Genomic DNA, 19,803 nt, shown 5'->3' on the forward strand with positions numbered 1-19,803 from the left:
CAAGCTTATGCAGTTGATTTTCTAATGTATGCAGGTTTAGTTTTAAGACAGGAAATTGCCTAATAAGGTTGGTCTCTTGATCAGTTCTCATTCTCTCTTATTTTTGTTAGAAGAGAATTTCTACTGCTGATCCTAAACATGTAAAGAGTAAGATAGAAGTCTAAAAATATTTATTGAAATTGTTGACATCCTTCTGTTCATATTTGCAAATCATTCACAACATTCTGTTCAGTGTGCACCGTTTACAAGATAAATTTTCTCTCTATTTCTGTGCTCCAGACATTGGTGCATGTAGTTACTGGACCTCTGATGATAACAGGGTAAACAATGGATTTTTTGATTTGTTAGCAATTTTGACATTTTTGGCAAATCAAAAGGTTTTTAAAAATTGTTACAATTTCAAGTGTTTTAAAATGTTTGAATATTTTAAAATAAAATTAAAACAAATTTCAAAAGTGATTTTCAACTGAGACTTTTTTTTTCAGAAATGTCAAAACATTTGGATTTAAAAATATATATATATCCAAAGCAAACAATGCAACCAAATCAACATGCGTTCACAAAACAAGTCCGCATATTTCTCCAGAAAAAAGTTTGAGTCAAAAAAAATTTGTCCAGCTCTACTAATGATTGGCCTAGACCTTCCCTAGCCTTCAGAGTTAGGGACCTTAAAATGATATAGAAACCAGGTTACTACTAAAACTGGGCACATCGTTTGTAATGAATCATTTATTCTAGAGTTTAGCTCTGTATTTGAGTCTCCCACAGGCAGATAATAGATTTTATCAATATTAGTTGTAGGAAAAAATTACTGTATATTCTAAAATAATTAGTGATAAAGAGTTTTCTTCGAGTATTCAATATTTGAAATTTTAGCTGTGCTGGCTGGTTTTGATTGTGACACCTAGGACAAATAGTATACTTATTTTCCCTAATTGGAAGAGTGCACCCCTTAGAATTGTGACATTTGCTTGAATATTCCTGCCACTTAAATGATTTGGTGGAATATTCGGGGAAAGCAAACATACAAGGAAGCCAAATGCAAAAGAAAAAACTAATTTTAAAAACTGAAATAACCATTTATAGAAAAATGGTTGTTGTGTTTGCTCAGCTCCCATTACTGTGTACCATAGCAGCCTAATATAATGCTGTTAAGACACCGGGTAGAGGGGGAAAATATGTAATGTTTAATAAAAGGATACTTGCTAGTATCTACTCCATTCTTTGAACTTTATTCAGGTATTTAAAGGAATTTTAACAACACAATAAAAGCTGTATTCTACCTTTATATTCCATATGTGGAATTGCCAGTGACAGAGGATTTTTTTTGCCTTTATTAGAGGTAGAATATAGCAATAACCTTCTGGAGCAATAAGTATCCTCTATCCATATATGAAATAAAACATGATGCACATTAAATGTTTAGCCCCTTTACATTGTGAAAATAAAAACGTATGAAATATTCTGACTATGCAGGCAATCAGTATACACTCTTTACATTTAGATTTTGCGGCCACAATATTCACTTCGATATATTTCCTCATAATCTCATTATCTTTTGGAGCTGTACTTCACAAGAAAGTTGTTTGGCATAATATATATGACATCAGACTTTATTTTTAGGCAATATCTGCATGCTTTCCATGTTTATATCTGCTTAATATACTGATTTTCCCCTAAACTATCTTAATACAAATGCATAAATTTTACAAGCACTTGCAATCTCTTTAATTATATACCTAAATGCAGAGAATTCATAAGCAATACAGTGAATTTTATTTCATGAAAGGCATATGTACTGTAAATATCTTTCTAAATCCAAATTTTTCCTCGTTTTTTGTGTTTAATTTTGAAACAATTTATAAACAGTGGTAAATATTTTGACTATTAGGACATTAGCTGGCTGCTTCTTTATATGTGACTGTATTGTCTGCCTGCTCCTTTTATGGAGATGTGTTTTTGTATTGGATGTTTGGGCCAATGGGAGGCTTCAAGCTACAGTGTATTTTCCCAGTTTAAATATATTTAACGTATGACAAACCCCAGACAAGGCTTTTTAAAATGTATAAAGAACTGCAGTGTTAGGAGGTTTATTTGCTAACTGATTTAAATGTTGTCCATTTTTATGGCACCTTTAACAATATTCTTGTTTCCAAAGTACAAAAAAAAAGGTTAAAAATACTCTAGCCATAATTGAATGTCAAGCAATAAAAACAAATGACTTTTTGTGCATAGATTTAAAAAGAAATACAAATTTTAGACATCTGCATGTAAATGCAATTCTTGTTTACTGCTTTCTTAAACTTGAGCAACTGATTCCTTATTTTACTACTAATTTAAGGACTTGTAATGGCCTGTAAACATTTTCTCTTGCTCTGTTCTTTCAACTTTATCTTTGTCTCTGCTTTTGAGTCATAATATTTAATGTTGTTCTGCTCACCTCTATACAGTTAACTTTTTTGCTTTCATTCTGTATAGATAAAGTTATGCTATAAACAGCCTACACAGTGCAAATATTTATCTGTTTATCAAATACCACATTATGCTGTATAATATCTGTTTTACTATATAATCTATTTTAGACATAGCTGTTTAGAACTAGAGTGTGCTATTTTTGTGTTTTTTTCTGATGTGTGGTGCTAGATAAGTTACTTTTGTGAACAAACAACAAACCCCTTTTAATCCTAGACAATACCACCTTGGGTTTTGTTAATTTCACTGAGTATAATATATATATATATATATATATATATATATATAATACACACACCACACCACACACACACACACACACGTACGTGTGTGTGTGTGTGTGTGTGTATATATATATATATATATATGTAAAATCTTCATATGCCCAATGAGTACCTGTATCAGAGTACTAGATTTGGGACATGTTTTTTCTCTTTAAATACATAGTATCATTATATAAATTATTCTGTAGTATATTTAATGAGGATAAAATTACTTCAACAGTGATATTTGATATCAAATATTTTTCTATGTTCATATTATGATAAATGTGCTATGTCCTGTTTATTATCCATTGTGTTGCTAAAATGCTTTCACTGTATATCACATCAGATGAAAAATATGTAGCCAGTTCCCCAGCATAAAATGTTGTCTAGTTTAAGGGTTGAAGTAGGTAGTTATTTGGCTTGTTGAGGGATCTCTTTTCCAGTTAGTCCATGTGAGATATATACAGCTAAACCTGCTATGTGCTGGATGCCTTTTACCCCCTAAATCTAACAGGATTTGAGGGCACTCACCGTTCCAGAAGTAACATGATCATGCCTAATTCCAGTTATTGTCAATTATGGGAATGTTCTGTAAATCTTTCATGAAACATTGATGTCTAAATTCTGACCTTATATACGCATATGTGATTCTTATTAAAACCACACATGCATGTCCAAGGATGGACTTTGACACCTAAAGTTAATACAGAAATGAGTTTGTGGAACGCAGTCAGTCATAGAACTTGATATTTTCTTAATTTTTATACATACCTTTATTTATCTAGAAATCATACTTCTTGGAGTTACTCTTCGCTTCAGCTCTCTCCTCCCACGAATACTGTCATTTAAATTCTTACAAAATTGATGGATATCAAATATCTGAGGTAATTAACCTTTTTAAATATTTATTAGAATTTTTCTGTAATATTACTGAATTTATAAGATCTTTAGCAAAGATTTTGAGCAATTTATTAAAGATAATGTTTCTGTTTACTACACATTTTGATAACGGAAGGTAGTGAATTTTAAAGCCATGATTCTTGGCTTCCATGCACTGCTTTTGTACCCTCAATCCAAGGAAAGTATTTTTTCTTTTTTTACAGTAACATACTATTGTCATGAAAATAAATACAAACGTTACTGCACCATGAGTATATTTTCATAAGTAGAAAGTTTAATTGCAAACACTATCAGGACAATTACTTTTAAAACCTCTTCAGAGTTAGTCTTATTTAAATACAAGCCATGATGATTTTATTTCTAAATCCCTTGTTGACTCACATCACCTTTTGATACTTCCAAACAGCAATCAATGGAGGATCTCTTAATTTTTTATCTACTAACATATACATCATAAACTTTATGCTAGGAAAATGTTCTCCCTGATTGTTTAGGTTTACTTGTTATATAAATTATGCAAAACCGTCTGGTTATATTTTCTCCTGTAACTAAATGTTTAAAGTAAAGAGACCAGAATAAGTGCTGATTACAAATGTATGTTGGTTTGATGATTAAGCACATGGACTTCACAAACCTCATTGAGTAATACACTCAGTTTTCTGTAAATACATGCAAGTTTAAATGAAATACTGTACATGTAAATGTGTACAGTATGTAAAAATTCCTTTTCTAGACACAATAAAAGTATAAGCCATCAAGAGAAATGTTAAAATGGTATTGTACTAAAACTTTGCTAATGATCTTTACCCATTATCACCTAACTTTTCACTTTCTGGAATCTACTTTTAAACTCACTCTTACAATAGTCTGCTTATATTCAACAGTTTATTTTACTCTGAGTCCTGAAAAAAGTATTTTGATTCATTTTGTAAATACAACTGTAAAAATAAGAGATTTAATGTTGTCTTTTAAATACTCCAATTTTCATTCTAATATGAATGTTGTTATATTGTACTTAGAAACTTGTACCTTTAATATTACATTACCTTTATTAAGTGCATTGAACACATCAATTTTAGATGTGCTTTATGTACTGTTATCCTGTAATAAAAGTTTCAGCTTCTAATGGAAACACTTGTCTTATTATTTTTTGACATTAGGATCATATTCATTTTCTGCATTGTGTTACGTGTTAAATTTTTTCCTTGGTGGCTGTACAGAGATACAAAGTTGATCAAGCTCTAGATGTGTCATGGTGGATTTCGTTGAACAAGCAAACCTCTATAAAATGTGTTAGTATTCAACCCTTTGACACTGACAGGCATAGTAAAGAATCCAGGTGCACGTCTTTACCCTGTAAATTATTTGATACATATAGACTCAACAATAACATCAAGGATGTTAGCAGCGTGAGAGTGAACACTTGTGAGGATTGGAATCCAAGCTATCCTAGAACAGTACTAGCATGTAAAGAAGAGGTAGTCTGTCCAGTTCAGGCATATAGACCTGCATTGCATTGTGGAGAAGTCACTGCACACAAAAAACTACCTTAAAAGAACATTATTAAATTAAGCACTGAACTGTTGGAAATGCCAGGATTACTGTTGCCTCTGCAAGTTTCATTCAGCCCCCTTGTGTGTATCCATTATGATACTGTCTTTAATTACATGATCACATGCTATTTTTTCCCACAGGATCCCAACCACATTCAGTACAGAGGATGGATGCTATTCAATATTTAGTTTTCTCCTTGTTTAATGTGCAGTAAAAAAAGGCATGGGCCACACACTATCCAAACCCTGCTCTGAAGAGAATTATTAATTTCCTCATAGGCTTTTCTATAGTATCTGAGTGCTTCAAAAATGTGTGTGTATATTTATTTCACAACACTTCTGTGAGATGAGAGGGGATTATATCCTCCTTTTACACATGTGGAACTGACTGAGGCACAGAGAGATTAAGGTCAGAAATATCTACTAATTTTGGGTGCCTAATTTAAGATGTTTAGAACCTGATTTTTCAAACTACTTAGCATATCACACTTCATATGTTCAGAGTTCAGCTCCCAAGACTTCAGTTGTAGCTGTGAGTGCTCAGCACTTCTGCAAATCAGAACCCAGGATATCACACCAGGCACCAAAAAATTGAGGCATTTGTGACCACCTGTGAAAAGTTTGGTTTAAGTGGCTTGCCTAGCATCACCAAGGAACTCTGTGGCAGAGGCAAGGATAGAATCTAACTCTCCAGACCAGCATTTAATCATTTTAACCATTTTTTGTGTGTGCAATCCTCATTTATTACAAACCTTCATTTCTGCAACAAATGATGCATGAGTCTCTCAGAAACAACCTGCTTCACTACATAACCCTGGTTCATCCACAGAGCAGGTCCATTCTGTACACTGAATGAGACAGGGGTCCTATAGAAAAAATAGTATGTGATCCTGGAATTATAGACTGTGCTAATGAATACTACCAAGGCCTAGATCCTCACAGCACTGAGGCTTCTAACTTCTATTGAAATCGATGGAAGCTTGGAGTTCAAACACTTTTGAAGATCTGGGCCAAGAAGGTCAAGATAAGGTTGCATAGAGTTGAAACATGGAGTAGCTGGTCATCTTTCCTCCAACCAGGCCCAAGACTGAAATAACAGGCTGGTTCCAGTAGAATATGTATATTAACAGAGCTTTGTAGGGGAAGCTTTGGCAGTTGAGATGTTTACTTACTCTAGTTAGTGCTATTAGTAAAAGCAGGGGCAGACTGAATCTGGAATCACATACTTTTCCTTTCCTCTGAGTTGTACCCCTGACCTCTGTATTAGTCTGGTGGTATCTCAGTCTTCTGCGTGATCTTGTTCTGTATGTACAGACAAGTGCTGATGGCTACAAGGTGCTGTCAGAGGATCTCAGTGTTGTATGGGGGCACTCACTCCCACTGGGGACAATGGGAAATGGTGGTCATTTTGAAAAGAACATTTTTGCAAAGGGCAGCCTGTAATCGCACATCTGTTAATAATGGAAAGATGGTAGCCATTCTTAAAAAGGGCAATTCTTCATGGAATTCATTATAAAACAGCAGTTCTCAACCAGGGATCTGCAGCCCCCTGGGGGCCCACAGCTGGTTTCAGGGGGGCCGTGATCCCTGAGTCCCAGTGCCCTGCAGAGCAGAAGTTGCAAGCCCATGGGCAGAGTTGGGTGGGACATGGAGGGGCCTTCAGTGCCTTAAGCAGAGCATGGCAGTCCCAGGGCAGCTCCACACACATACCCCTCTTGCCCTCTCCCCTGAGGCCACATGCCTCTGGCCAGGTCAGGTCAGGGTGGCTGCTGCTCTGGTTGGTTCCATAGAGCAGGCAGCTGCGGCACTCTGTCTCCTGGTGCCCAGGGCTGGGGCTGCTCCTCAGCTCCCAGCCCCCTTTGACTGCTCACACCCAGTAAGAGCCACCCAGGCGGATAGACTCAACTCCGGGGCTGGCAGAGCCCTTGGGGAGTAGCAACCATGAGGGAGGGGGGCCTCCTGACCACCCTCCCTACACCCCGAGCTACATCCCTGCCTGGACGCTGCGCTACCCCTGCCCCACACACAGCCCCTGGCTACCCCTCTCCCAGCACCCTGAGCTATGCCCCTCCCCACACACAGCCCCTAGCAACCCTTCTCCCTGCACCCTGAGCTACACCCCTGCCTGCACAGAGCCCCTAGTTCAGGGGTTCTCACAACAAATTTTTTGGTGGCCTCAGAGTGCAAGCACCACCACCTCTTGCTGGTGGCGGCACTTACACTTTTTCTTAAAATACTTGACTAACTTTAAGAAAAACAAATAAATGGTACCTATACACAGCCATATCACTGTAATTTATTCATGTAGGGGATATTTTGAAGACTCAAAAATATTACTGTGAACAGTTACATTTGTATATTTGTTAATATACATCACTTTTCACAGGACACTTAGTAGCAATTTGGAAGGCTGTTAAAAGTGATATTTGCATGTTTAATATCACTTTTCTCAGCAAGTCCCAGGACAAATTAAGCCCCGGATGGGAGGGGAAGCAATCGTAGGTGGAGGCAGTGAGGGACATGGTGGGATGGATTTTGGCTGGGGAGGCAGTGAGGTCCAGGGTGATGGGGAGGGGTGTATGGATGCGGGGCCAAGAGAGAGGAGGGTGGTTGGTGAGCCCCACAGCTGTGCGGCTAGAACTGGGAGTTGGTACCCGCTGCTGTGTAGCTGTGGGGTCAGTGGCTGGATCCGGGGGTCAGTGCCCACTGCCACGAGGCTGAAACCAGCACCTGCTGCTGTGTGCCCAGCAATCGGTGCCTGCTGCTGCACTCGCGGTGTCGGCACCTGCCACATTGCTGGGAGTACAAATCGGCACCTAGGGTTATCGGCCAGGACTGGGGATTGGTGCCCGGGGCTGGTGGCTGCTGCCGGTTGGTGGTCGGTGCCCAGGGCCAACAGCTGCTGCCAGGGTTGGGGCCCGGGGCCTATGCCATGGGGATGGGAGCCTGCCGCCACATGGCCAGGGTCAGCTCTTTAAACCCTGCAGCCAGAGCCAGGTGGTGGTGCCTGAAGCTCCATGGCTGGAGCCCTGGTCCGTGCGGCCAGGTTCCTTAAGTCCCACTGATGGAGCCCACCTCCCAACCACCCCAGGACTGAAGCCCAAGCCTTATTGCCACCATCCTCCAGCCCCACACCCACAAGAGAACTCACTGGGCTCCTGTAGCGTTGTGCCTCACCTTTCTCCAGGGGTTGTGCAGGGCTGCGCAACCAGGAGGATCAGGGAGGGAGGGGCAGATGCTTTGCGGCCTCCTGCATCACGGCTCAGGAAGCTGTCGTGACTGCAGGGAAACCTCCTGGCATTTGAGAAACCCTGCCGGCCTGCACACAGCCTGAAGCTATCTTTTCCCTGCACCCTGAGCTCCACCCCTGCCTGCACACAGCTCCGAACTACCACCTGCCTGCACCCTGAGCAGTTTTAAAACTTTTTGAGCTGAGCCCTCTCTTTTGAGTTATAATTTTTGATTGCACCTCTCCCCCGAACCCACACAGGCTGGGTGGCCTGCTAAGGTGAGTCAGTGGGATTTAGGTAGTGCTCCCTCCCTGGACCCCGCCATGCGGAGCTGGCCTAAGCCCTGCCCCAACAAAATAGAAGTCAAACTATGCCTATGCCTGAGGGCCACCGCACCCACCAGAACACCGATTCTCCCTCCAGATGGGCCGGGGTGGGGGGAACCTCTCAAAGAAAATAGTTGAGAACCCTTGCAAGTATAGAAGAATGTTATTGCTCAGCCTGTACTGAAGAGGAAACTTTAAGATATGAAGGATAATAGAAAAAAATGACAACTTTAAAAAGTTGAAATTTAGCTTATGCACAAGATTGCAGAGTTTTAACTACATAGGAAGTTGAAAGTTGTATTATTCTATTATTAACAAAGAAATAGGCAGACACAGAATGATAAATTTTTTAAAGGACCTATTTTAAAATTAATTTAAACACCTACCTATAATGAATTTACCTGTAAGTTTTCAGAAAATTCTCTCTGTATTCAAAGCCTAAGAGCTGCAATATTAGGACAGAGATGCACTCTTCTCTATGCGTAGTGAGTAATGCCTTGCTGATTTCTTACCGGTGGGGCTGCTGAGCTGGCTCTGAAGAAAATTAAAAGGTTGTGGCATCAGGGAGTACTTGTAGGAAAGGGAGCAAGAGTGCCAGAACAGTGGGGGTCAGAGGGTCATGGGCCTCCCACTTTTTATTGGTCAGAAGGATGAACAACCAGAGGGTAGGAGAGAGTTTCTTGGGAGGAAGAGACAGTGCACGACTGGGGCCTTGGGGGAAGGGGCAGCAAGGAGGGGTGGGGCCACAGTTTGGGTGCCAGTTGCCCCCTACTGTTAGGAAGCTTCCGCCATCTCTGAAAGGAAGTCAAGGGAAGAAAGAGGATCATATGCAGTGGGTACAATATGCCAGGGGAGGCTGAGCCTGCACTCCGCCTCTTCCAATCCCTGTTCTGCCCCGTCCCACCACTGCCTGGTGAGTCCCTCCTCTCCTCCACTCCATCCCCCCTTCCGCATCAGCCCACCCCACCTGCCGCATCCCTCCTCTCAGGCCTGCCAATGGGAGGTGGGGGGAACGGCGCAGGGAGCAATCAACTAGGGCCCTGGGCAATTTAAAGAGACCCCCAGCTGCCGCTGGCAGTGGGGCTAAGGCAGGCTTTCTGCCCATCCTTGCTCTGCCGCTCACGGACCCAGTCAGCATGTCTCTGTGGCCCCTGGGGGCGGGTGGTATCTGTGCACTGGCCCTGCCCCGAGCACCAACTCCGCAGCTCCCATTGGCTGGGAACTGCAATTAATGAGAGATGCAGGGGCGGTGCCTGTGGGCAGCAGCGCCCAGATATCCCCTGGGCCCCCCACCTAGGAGACAATGCCATAGGGGTGTGCGAGTCATTTTTGGTGGCTGCCCGAGTTAAGTGCTGCCCTCTTAACCTTCTCCTGTACCCCAACTCCCTGCCCCAGCCTAGAGCCCGCACCCAAACTGCCTCCTAGACCCAACCCCTCAAACCCTCCCGCACCCAAACTCCCTTCCAGAGCCTGTCCCTGCACCCAAACATCCTCCTGGAGCCCGACCCTTCACCCCCTCCTGCACTCAATCCTCTGCCCCAACCTGGTGAAAGTGAGTGAGGGTGGGGGACAGTGACAGAGGGAAGGGTGATGGAGTGAGCAGGGGGCATGGACTCAGAGGAGGGGTGGACAGGGGCTTGGTCTCAGGGAAGGGGCAAGCAGGGGGTAGGGCAATGGTCTTTGGGGTCACTCATTTAGACAGTTGGCAACCTTACTGGGTGAGCATATGGAAGCCCTGACCTTGCTACAAGAACGCACCCAGCAGCGCAGGCGGCAGCTCACTGGGCACCAGCCAGCACAGACACACCACTGCCCAAATGTCAGGCAGACTGCGTGCAAGGGCCCACTGACTGTTCGGCCCTGGGGCACAGAATTGCTGTTGGTGGGCCTGCCATGTACACCCTCTCCCCTGCTCGCACCCCCCACCTCCAGGCTGGGCCGGATACCCAGAGGTGCGCTTTGCCCTGAGATCCAGATGGCCTCCCAGGACAGCTAAAGCACACAGCCCAGCCCAGCCCCTCCTTGAAGGGGGATGGGGTGGAGGTAGGTCTCCCCTCAGTGACTGGGGGGGAGGGGGGAGACAGAGGACAAGGGGTTGCCAAGTCTCATGAGAACACAAAGTGGCACTATCTTTAAAAACAAGCCCGACGCATTTCAGAGGAAAGGTGGTGGGGATGTTATACAAATTCCATTTTAGTAGTTCTAATTTTGTTGCATACAACATTAAGTTATGCATTACAAATATTAAAATAATAAATGTGGATATATTCACGTTATTAGAAAAGGTCATGCGCCCTCTCTCCATCCGCCAGGGTCTCTTGCCACCACGTGGTACCATTCTGTGTTGAATGGTTGAAACGCATCCCAAGTGTGGGACAAAAAATTATCGTTTGTTAAGTGGGCCAAAAAGTGAATTAAGTTGGGGGTGTTTTCCTAATTGAAGGGGAGGGGCACGTAAATGCCTATGCATGGACCCAAACCCACGCCTACAGCTTACACCCGTTTTAAACTAACTGTGCTTTGAAATCACCCAGTACAAAAAAGCCCAAATAAGCAACCTCCAAACCAAACAAGCCCGAAGCCTGCAATTCTCTGGCGAGCACAGCGTCTTTTAAATAAATAAGAAGCCCAGACTTGGCCACGCTGCTGCTAAGCAAGTTTGGGCCGGAGCCCACCTGAGATCCGCCCCTGCTCTGTCTCCTGGGGCGGGAACTCCCTCCCACGAATCCCCGCCCCGCAGCGTCCCCTGAGGGAAGGGGGTGGGATGCTCTGCCCGGCCCCGCAACGTAGGCGCCACCCGCTCTGCCCACACCAAAGATGGCCGCTTAGGCAGCAACAGTTGCTGCTCTGGTTGGCTGCCTCACCCACGTGAGCTCGGGCTGTGCGCGCTCCGAGGTGCTGATTGGGTAGCGCACTGAGGGAGTCCGAGAGCGGGTGCCTGGGCCGTGGAATGGGACGTTTGCCGTTGCCAGGAGGAGAAGAGTAGCGCGGCCGAGATGGAGGCCGGTGAGACGCGGCTCACCTGGTGAGTATGTGGCTGTGGGGGCTCAGGCCCTGCTGGGGTCGGGTCTCCTCCGGCGCGGTGCTGTGTGCAGAGCGGGGGCACTGTCCCCAGCGTGTGTGCGTTGGGGGGCGGGCCCCTCTGACAGGCCGCCGCAGCGTAGCTCAGAGCCTCCGCGAGCCACCCGGTGTCTCTCAGCCTCTTGCTGCTGAGCTCGTGTAACCAACGCGCCATCGCTGTAGCCTGGGAGATTCCCCACTCGCTGCCTCCACATCGCCTTCCCCACTGGCCCAGGTGCTCGGGGTCCCCCGCACTTGGCCCGCTGGTGTGAACAGGGCAGAGATGATCGCTGGAACCACCTCGTGGTCTGACCCCCGGCCCCGCTGGATAAGAGCTAATTAAAGTCTGGTGCCCTGCCTCGTTGTGGTCCCAGCACTCGCCTACAGATAAAAATGAAACCATTAACAACTGAAAAGCGCCAGTGCGGAGCAGGCAATGCAGTAGTCAAAACGCCAGCACCCTGTCTGTACGATAACTCTCTCCCTTGGAAGCAGCGGTGGGAAATCTGGGGCGGGGGAGTCTGTGGACACCGCAGTGCAATCTAGCAAGGGATGGGACTGGGAACTAGTCAGTTCAGAGGCTCTGCTTCAAGCAATACCTACATCATCCCTTATCTGTGATAGTGCTGGACACATCTGGGGTCACATTAAAAATAATATCTTTGTCTTTCTGTCCTTCATTCCACCCACATCTTTCACATAGGGAAGGGGTTTGGTCAGCAGTTAATTGAATTAATGCTGCAATACTAATGCCTCTATAGTAATTTAATATAACGTTTTAAATTGTCATTTATTAATACAACACATAGCTGTGCCAGATTTATTTGCAGATAAATAAAATGAGATTCTTTCCCTAACGAGCTAATGTTTTATAGCCTTGATACTGCTAAGACTTGTGCAAGTGCTTAACTGTGAGCATATTCATAAGTCTTTGCAAGATCAAGGCCCATACCTACAAATGCTTATTTTAGAGACTGACAAAATGTATGTTTCATGAAGAAGTCACCCACTAATGAAATACATTCATCACTGAGATGAAAAATAGGATGTGTTTAATATGTCCGACCAACACTATACAGCAGGACAAGAAGTTTAGGACAAAAATTGAAGAAAAATAACCTATCTGGTTGAGATTACCAGACATATTTTAAGTAGGTGGATTGTAATTACCCTTGATGCAATATGTTTATTTAGCAGGTAGTTGAGGAGAGAGGAAGAAATTATAATTATTTGCATTACTTTTATTCAGAAGAATTCTAAAGTACTTTATAAATGTACAGTGTGGGGACACAGAGCAATAACTGTCACCAGTGGGTGTGCTGTGGGGACTGGATTCCTCTGAGATGCTGCTTGCAGTGACTATTCAACAGTGCAGGAAGATTCAGCATTGTCAAAACTTTTTTTCTGTATTATTTTCCAGCAAGATTGACCCAACATAGTGAAGTGTTTCAGTTTAAATCACAATGTTCCAATATGACTCCATAAATTTTCTCGTACCACCTCTAGAAATTTACCCCATCCTATCTGTAAACTTTCTTTTGAATAGTAAGGAACAAGTTCATTTTAATGCTGAAATGAAACATTGGGTTAGCTGTATCTGTCTGAGGAGGAGGAGAATGTGAACATTATAGATAATATTCTCTCCCTTTTCACACAGAATTATATACCTTATTTCTTAGCGATTCAGACAATCATTTTTCAAATTCTGAGTTTTGTCACTCAGATATTGTCCATAAGTTGGTGTCAGTAACCATATAGTCAGTGTTGTGTTTTGTGTGATTGAATTGCAAGTACATGTTGTCTTTTTTTTAAAAAAAACAGGAATGTTTCACCAAAAAATGGCATTGAAGTATTCTTCTCACGAGACATTTATGAAAAATATTCCTTGTCTCCAACCCTCTCTGAACTGTGGATTTTGTCAAACAAGTATGTATTTTCTTTCAGCTGTTGTGAGTATTCTCCCTGCTTCCTTTCAAAACATGCTTTTTTTCCTCTTATTTCAATTGAAAAACAAAACAGCAAGGAAAAAAAAACTTTGTTACCCAACATGTTACCCAACATTGGTTTGACAGATATGCACTCGTCTCTGTCCTCTTTCTTGGGACCTCATAAAGCAGGAGACCTCCTGGGGCCTTGGGTAGTGGTCTGATCCTCTGCTTCCTCACTGATACCAAAGAAGAAAAAATTAAGCAAAACTCCTTTCACTGGCAACTTGCAAAGATCCTGCTTCCTCTAGCATGATATATAGGTGAGGCTGGCTGTGTCCCAATCCCTGACTCTCCGGGCTTGGCTACACTCACACTTTACAGCGCTGCAACTTTCGTGCTCAGGAGTGTGAAAAAACACCCCCCTGAGTGCTGCAAGATACAGCGCTGTAAAGCGTCAGTGTAATCAGCGCTGCATGCTACACCCGTAAAAGATGTGGTTTATGTGCAGCGCTGGGAGAGCTCTCTCCCAGCGCTGCCGCTCTGACCACGCTCAGCTTTGAAATTCCAAGTGTAGCCATTCAGCTCATCTTTATCTCATTTGGAGAACGCTGTTGATGTTGTCCGAGTTAGAATCCCATGTATTCATGTCTTTTAAATCCATTTCTATGTCTTCTGTCTATTCATGTCTCAAATAATTCTTTGAGGGGGTCAACAAGCATATGGGTAAGGGGGGGGATTCCATGGATTTAGTGTAGTTAGATTTTCAGAAAGCCTTTGACTTGGTCCCTCATCAAAGGCTCTTTGGCAAAGTAAACTGTCATGGCCTAAAAGGGAACATCCTCTCATGGATTGGTAACTGGTTAAAAAATAGGAAACAAAGGGTAGGAATAAATAGTCATTTTTCAGAATGGAGAGAAGTAAATAGTGGTGTTCCCCAGCGATCTGTACTGGTCTTATTCAGCATATTCATAAATGATCTGGAAAAAGGGGTAAACAGTGTGGTGGCAAAATTTGCAGATGATACAAAACTACTCAAGATAGTTAAGTCCCAAGCAGACTGCGAAGAGCTGCGAAAGGACCTCTTAAAACTGGGTGACTGGGCAACAAAATGGCAGATGAAATTCAGTGTTGCTAAAAGCGAAGTAGTGAACATTGGGAAACATAATCCCAACTATACATATAAAATGATGGGGGTCTAAATTAGCTGTTACCACTTAAGAAAGAGATCTTGGAGTTATTGTGGATAGTTCTCTGAGAACACCCACTCAGTGTGCAGTGGAAATCAAAAAAAGTGAACAGAATGTTGGGAATCATTAATAAAGGAATAAGAAGAAAATATCCTTTTGCCTCTATATAAATCCATGGTACACCCACATCTTGAACACTGCGTGCCGATGTGGTCGCCCCATCTTAAAAAAAAAGATACTTTGGACTTAGTAAAGGTTCAGAAAAGGGCAACAAAAAGGATTAGGGATATGGAACGGCTGCTGTATGAGGAGATATTAATAAAACTGGGACCTTTCAGTTTGCAAAAGAGATGACTAAGAGGGGGGATATGATAGAGGTCTATAAAATCATGACTGGTATGGAGAAAGTAAATAAGGAAGTGTTACTTACTCCTCACAACACAAGAACTGGGGGTCACCAAATGAAATTAATAGGCAGCAGGTTTAAAATAAACAAAAGGCAGTATTTTGGCAGAGGACGTTGTGAAGGCCAAGACTATAACAGGGTTCAGAAAAGAACTAGATAAATTCATGGAGGATAGGTCCATCAGTGACTATTAACCAGGATGGGCAGGGATGGTGTCCCTAGCCTCTGTTTGCCAGAAGCTGGGAGTGGACAACAGGAGATGGATCACTTGATTCTTACCTGTTCTGTTCATTTCCTCTGGGGCACCTGGCATTGGGCACTGTCGGAAGACAGGATACTGGGCAAAATGGACCTTAGGTCTGACCCGGTATGGCCATTCTTATGCCTATTTACATAGCTCCAGCAGTATGCTAGGTGCTTTATAGGCAAGCTCACTATCTTAAAGAGCAGCTAGGCTAAACAAACTACATTTAGCAGAAAAATGGGTTGCAATAAAAAGCAGCAATGATATTGGCACACATGCTATTAATTCCACAACTTCTGTTTCTTCTTGTTATTTTGCTAATACTTGTTGAAAGTAGGACTAACATTTGTAAGGCTTAAGGGAGTTTTCAGGCTATATATCAGAGCACTGGATTTCAAATGAAGAGAATACAGATTTGAGATCACAGTGTTTTGAAAGGTGTTTAGTACATTAAGGCAATGTGGGAATCTACCCTCTTTTCAGTAAACTGAGTATACACACTTCTTTTTAATCCATTTCTCTCCCTTCTGACACTTTTTTATATTTTTATAGAATAAGTAATGTATTTTTTAAAACAACTGAATGTGTTTCAGAAACTAACTAATTACAGGAGTATGTGTAGTTTAATTTCAGCTCAATAGATAGTAAACCAACCATTTGTAAATCAGTTCCTTCATTTACATATATATATGTCAAGACCTGAGATCAGGTTTCCCTCCCTGTAGTGACTTTTATGGAGTATAGTTGTCCTAGTCAATCCTTGACCTGTCACTACATTGTGCTGTGGCTCTGCCCAGTAGGACTTGGACTGATGCTACCTGTCACATAGGCAGATAGAACCATCCTGTAGGAAGTACTTGCATTTCCCAAGACCTTGATGAAATTCAGCACTGACTGCCAGTGAAATACCGAATATACTCGTTCATAAGCTGCAGTTTTTGGTAAAAAAAAGTGAAGCATTAAAGAGCGGGGGTTGGCTTATCAATGGTTCTACACCAAAATTTGACAATTTTAAGCGCTACTGAGTTATTGTATTGAATATCTAATACACTGTTGTTTTGTTTACCTGGAGCATTCGCAGGCACAGAGCCCCTCAGCTCCCAGTGGCCGCTGTTCGCCATTCCCAGCCAATGGGAGCCGCAGGAAGTGGCGGCCAGCACATCCCTCAGCCTGCACCACTTTCTACAGTTCCCATTGTCTGGGAACGGCAAACTGTGGCCACCAGGAGCTGAGGGACTCCATGCCTGTGAAGGCTCCAGGTAAACAAAGCATCCCAACCCACCAGTGGCTTACCCTGACGGGCAGGGAGCCAAAATTTGCCGAGCCCTTTGGAGATCTCTGATGATGGAAGGTAAATTCTGGATTCTCTTCTTTAAAAATGTGCTAAAATCTAATTTTTTTTTTTTTACTTAAATTGTGTATTATGTTATAATTGAGATAAAATAAGTTTTAATATAAATAAAACATATGGATATCGGTTATATAATTTTCTTAGTTCAGGTCCACGTAAACAAAGCATTTAAAAACACTTGCTTCCCTAAAGTTCAATTTTCCTAGTATTGTTCTACTAGAGGACTATATTATAATTATTTTTATAGCGTCTACTTATATTGATTGTAAAATAATTTATTGATGTCAATACTGCAGCCTTTTAAAGTTGCAAAAGCTTTGTTAAGTGCACTAGATTAGCTTGAAATGAATGCTAAAAGAGCAGTGCTGCAGATCTGCATGACTTTTGACCCATGCATTTCACAAAATGCTACACCCTACAAGCCAATCAGAAAAATACAATGAACGATAGTACTATGGCACTGATGTCAGTCCGCTACTGTGTAATTTGATCTCTTCATGCATTTCTACCATTGGACCTCGTAAGTCTCGAGCCAGTCTAAAAATATAATGCGCAGTTTGGGTGGAATCAATAATAAAATTTAAATAGCCTGTTATCGCCACATCTACAGGACTGCTTTGAAATAAACAAAGAACAATAATAATTTGTCAGTGATAAAGCAGATGACATTCCTATATAAAGTCCTACAAAATCTATAACTAAATTATTATTTTTAAGATTTTCATACTAGCATTTAAAATGAATGGTGAAATCAGAAGAAAATGGTCTGCTTATCACACAGCATTCAAACTCGTTGAATATGCAGAAGCAAAGAATAATTGTGCCATTGCTCATGACTTCTGTATCAATGAGAAGCAAGTAAGAGAATGCCGAAAAAATAAAACAACACTAAAAGACATGCCAAGAAGCAAGAAAAAATGTCCAACGAGGTGCACTTCATTTCTTGAGCTGGAAAAAGATCTCAATGATTGGGTTGTTGAATGTCTAAAAGTGGGTACGTTGTCATTAGAACTGGAATTCATCTGCATGCTCTGCAAGTGTCAAAAGATGACAAATACAACTCAGTAAAACTGTCAATGTGTGTCGCATCAGTGGGTTGGTGTACTTGCTTCATGAAATGTCATGGTCTCTGTCTTCATCAGCAAACAAAGACAGCGCAAAAGCTGCTGAGAGATGTGGAAGAAAAAGTTGAATCTTTCCAAAGGCTTATTATAAAACATCGAAAGGAATATGCATTTGAGCTGTCACAAATAGGAATATGGACAAAACACCAATGACATTCGATCTCTCAAGCAACAGAATGGTAACTGGTGTTAGTGAAAAAACAGTTTTAATTAAAACCACTGGCCATGAAAAAATCCATTTTATAATGGTTTTATCATGTTTGGCCAATGGATCAAAGCTCCCTCCTGTTGTTGTTTTTAAAAGAAAAACCTTGCCTAAAAACATGAAATTTCCTGCTGGTGTCATTGTACATGCACACGAAAAGGGATGGATGGATGAAAGTGGGACTATTGAATGGCTGGAAAAAGTGTGGAATAAGAGAACAGGAGCACTTTTCAAGAAACCTGCTATGCTGTTTGGGACATGTTCAGGGCACACACGAGGGATAAGGTGAAAAATGTGGCCAAAAAAATGAAAACAACTTTGGCTGTAAATCTAAAGTTAGGTTTAACTTCTGTTCTACAGCTGCTTGATGTCTAGCTGAACAAATCCTTTAAAGACAGGCATGGTTAGTTGACAAAAGGTGGGAATCTTATGAAGCCTGAAATCAGTCTGGTCGCCCAGTGCGTCAAGGACGCGTGTGAGTCCATTCCCTCAGAAAGGATAGAAAAATCATTTCAGAAATGCTGTATCAGCAGTGCACTCGATGGGTCGGAAGACGATGCCATATTTGATGATGACGCAACGGAGGCTGATGATGAGAGAGAATCAGAGTCTGAAGATGACACTGCCAACTCTAATGAGAAAGCAAGTGCAGCTGTGACTGAAGCAGAATTTAATGAATCAGAGACTTATTTAGACTCTGAAGGATTTTAAGGCTTTTTTAAATAAGTACCTTAGAACAATATGAGACTTTAAAATCAGTAAATTGATATTTAAAACATTGACTGTAATTTTGAAGGTGAATACACATTTGTTCAGTTATTAGTATAACAGGTTTTTCATTAGACTACATTAAAATAATTCTAGCAAAACTTTTGAGTGTTTCTTATGACGGCAGTTTTTAAAATATAGCAGGGGTTGGTAAACTGGCTCCTGGCCCGTCAGGGTAAGCCATTGGCAGGTCGGGATGTTTTGTTTACCTGGAGTGTCTGCAGGCACGGAGCCCCTCAGCTCCCAGTGGCTGCAGTTTGCAGTTCCCGGCCAATGGGAGCTGCAGGAAGCAGAGCAGTCCGAGGGACGTGCTGCCCGATACTTCCCGCAGCTCCCATTGGCTGGGAACGGAGAACCGGGGCCACTGTAGCTGAGGAGCTCTGTGCCTGCGAACGCTCCAGGTAAACAAAATGTCCAGGCTCATTAGCGGTTTACCCTGACAGGCCGGGAGCCAAAGTTTGCCTGGAATATAGGGTCGGCTTATGAAAGGGTCATACAGTTTTTGCCATTTTTACCTATCCATCTTGTGGGGTCGGCTTATAAACTAACGGGCTAATGAACGAGTATATAGGGTACTCTGTATGCAGTAAGCCGTTTCTTGAGCCAGGCGGTTCCCTAATTTCTTTTTTGCCTAAATCCAATTTTTAATTTTATTAAAATGACTTTCAAGACAAATTCGGTGGTGTGGGGTGAAGGAAGGAGTGTGTGGAGAGGTATTAGAGGAAGAGACAGAGATGAGACTTATAGAATTGCTGTGATCAGGAGAGTTTGGACTTTGGAGAA

General features: G+C 42.3%; 1 protein-coding gene across 2 annotated transcripts in view; it reads left to right on the plus strand.

Annotated features, from left to right (window-relative positions):
- Window positions 1–11,673: 11,673 nt before the first annotated feature.
- The window catches only part of ICE2 (interactor of little elongation complex ELL subunit 2), a 52,868-nt gene continuing 44,738 nt past the window's right edge, over window positions 11,674–19,803 (plus strand). Inside the window, exons 1-2 of one of the 2 annotated variants that reach the window (XM_032798509.2) lie at window positions 11,674–11,772; window positions 13,629–13,733. In XM_032798509.2, the coding sequence (XP_032654400.1) occupies window positions 11,744–11,772; window positions 13,629–13,733 (134 nt within the window). In that variant the 5' untranslated portion in view covers window positions 11,674–11,743. The remainder of the gene's footprint in view (window positions 11,773–13,628; window positions 13,734–19,803) is intronic. The other variant, XM_075069561.1, reaches the window with a different exon arrangement.

This window comes from Chelonoidis abingdonii, chromosome 9 (assembly GCF_003597395.2).
Source record: "Chelonoidis abingdonii isolate Lonesome George chromosome 9, CheloAbing_2.0, whole genome shotgun sequence".
In the NCBI taxonomy this organism is placed as follows: domain Eukaryota; kingdom Metazoa; phylum Chordata; order Testudines; family Testudinidae; genus Chelonoidis; species Chelonoidis abingdonii.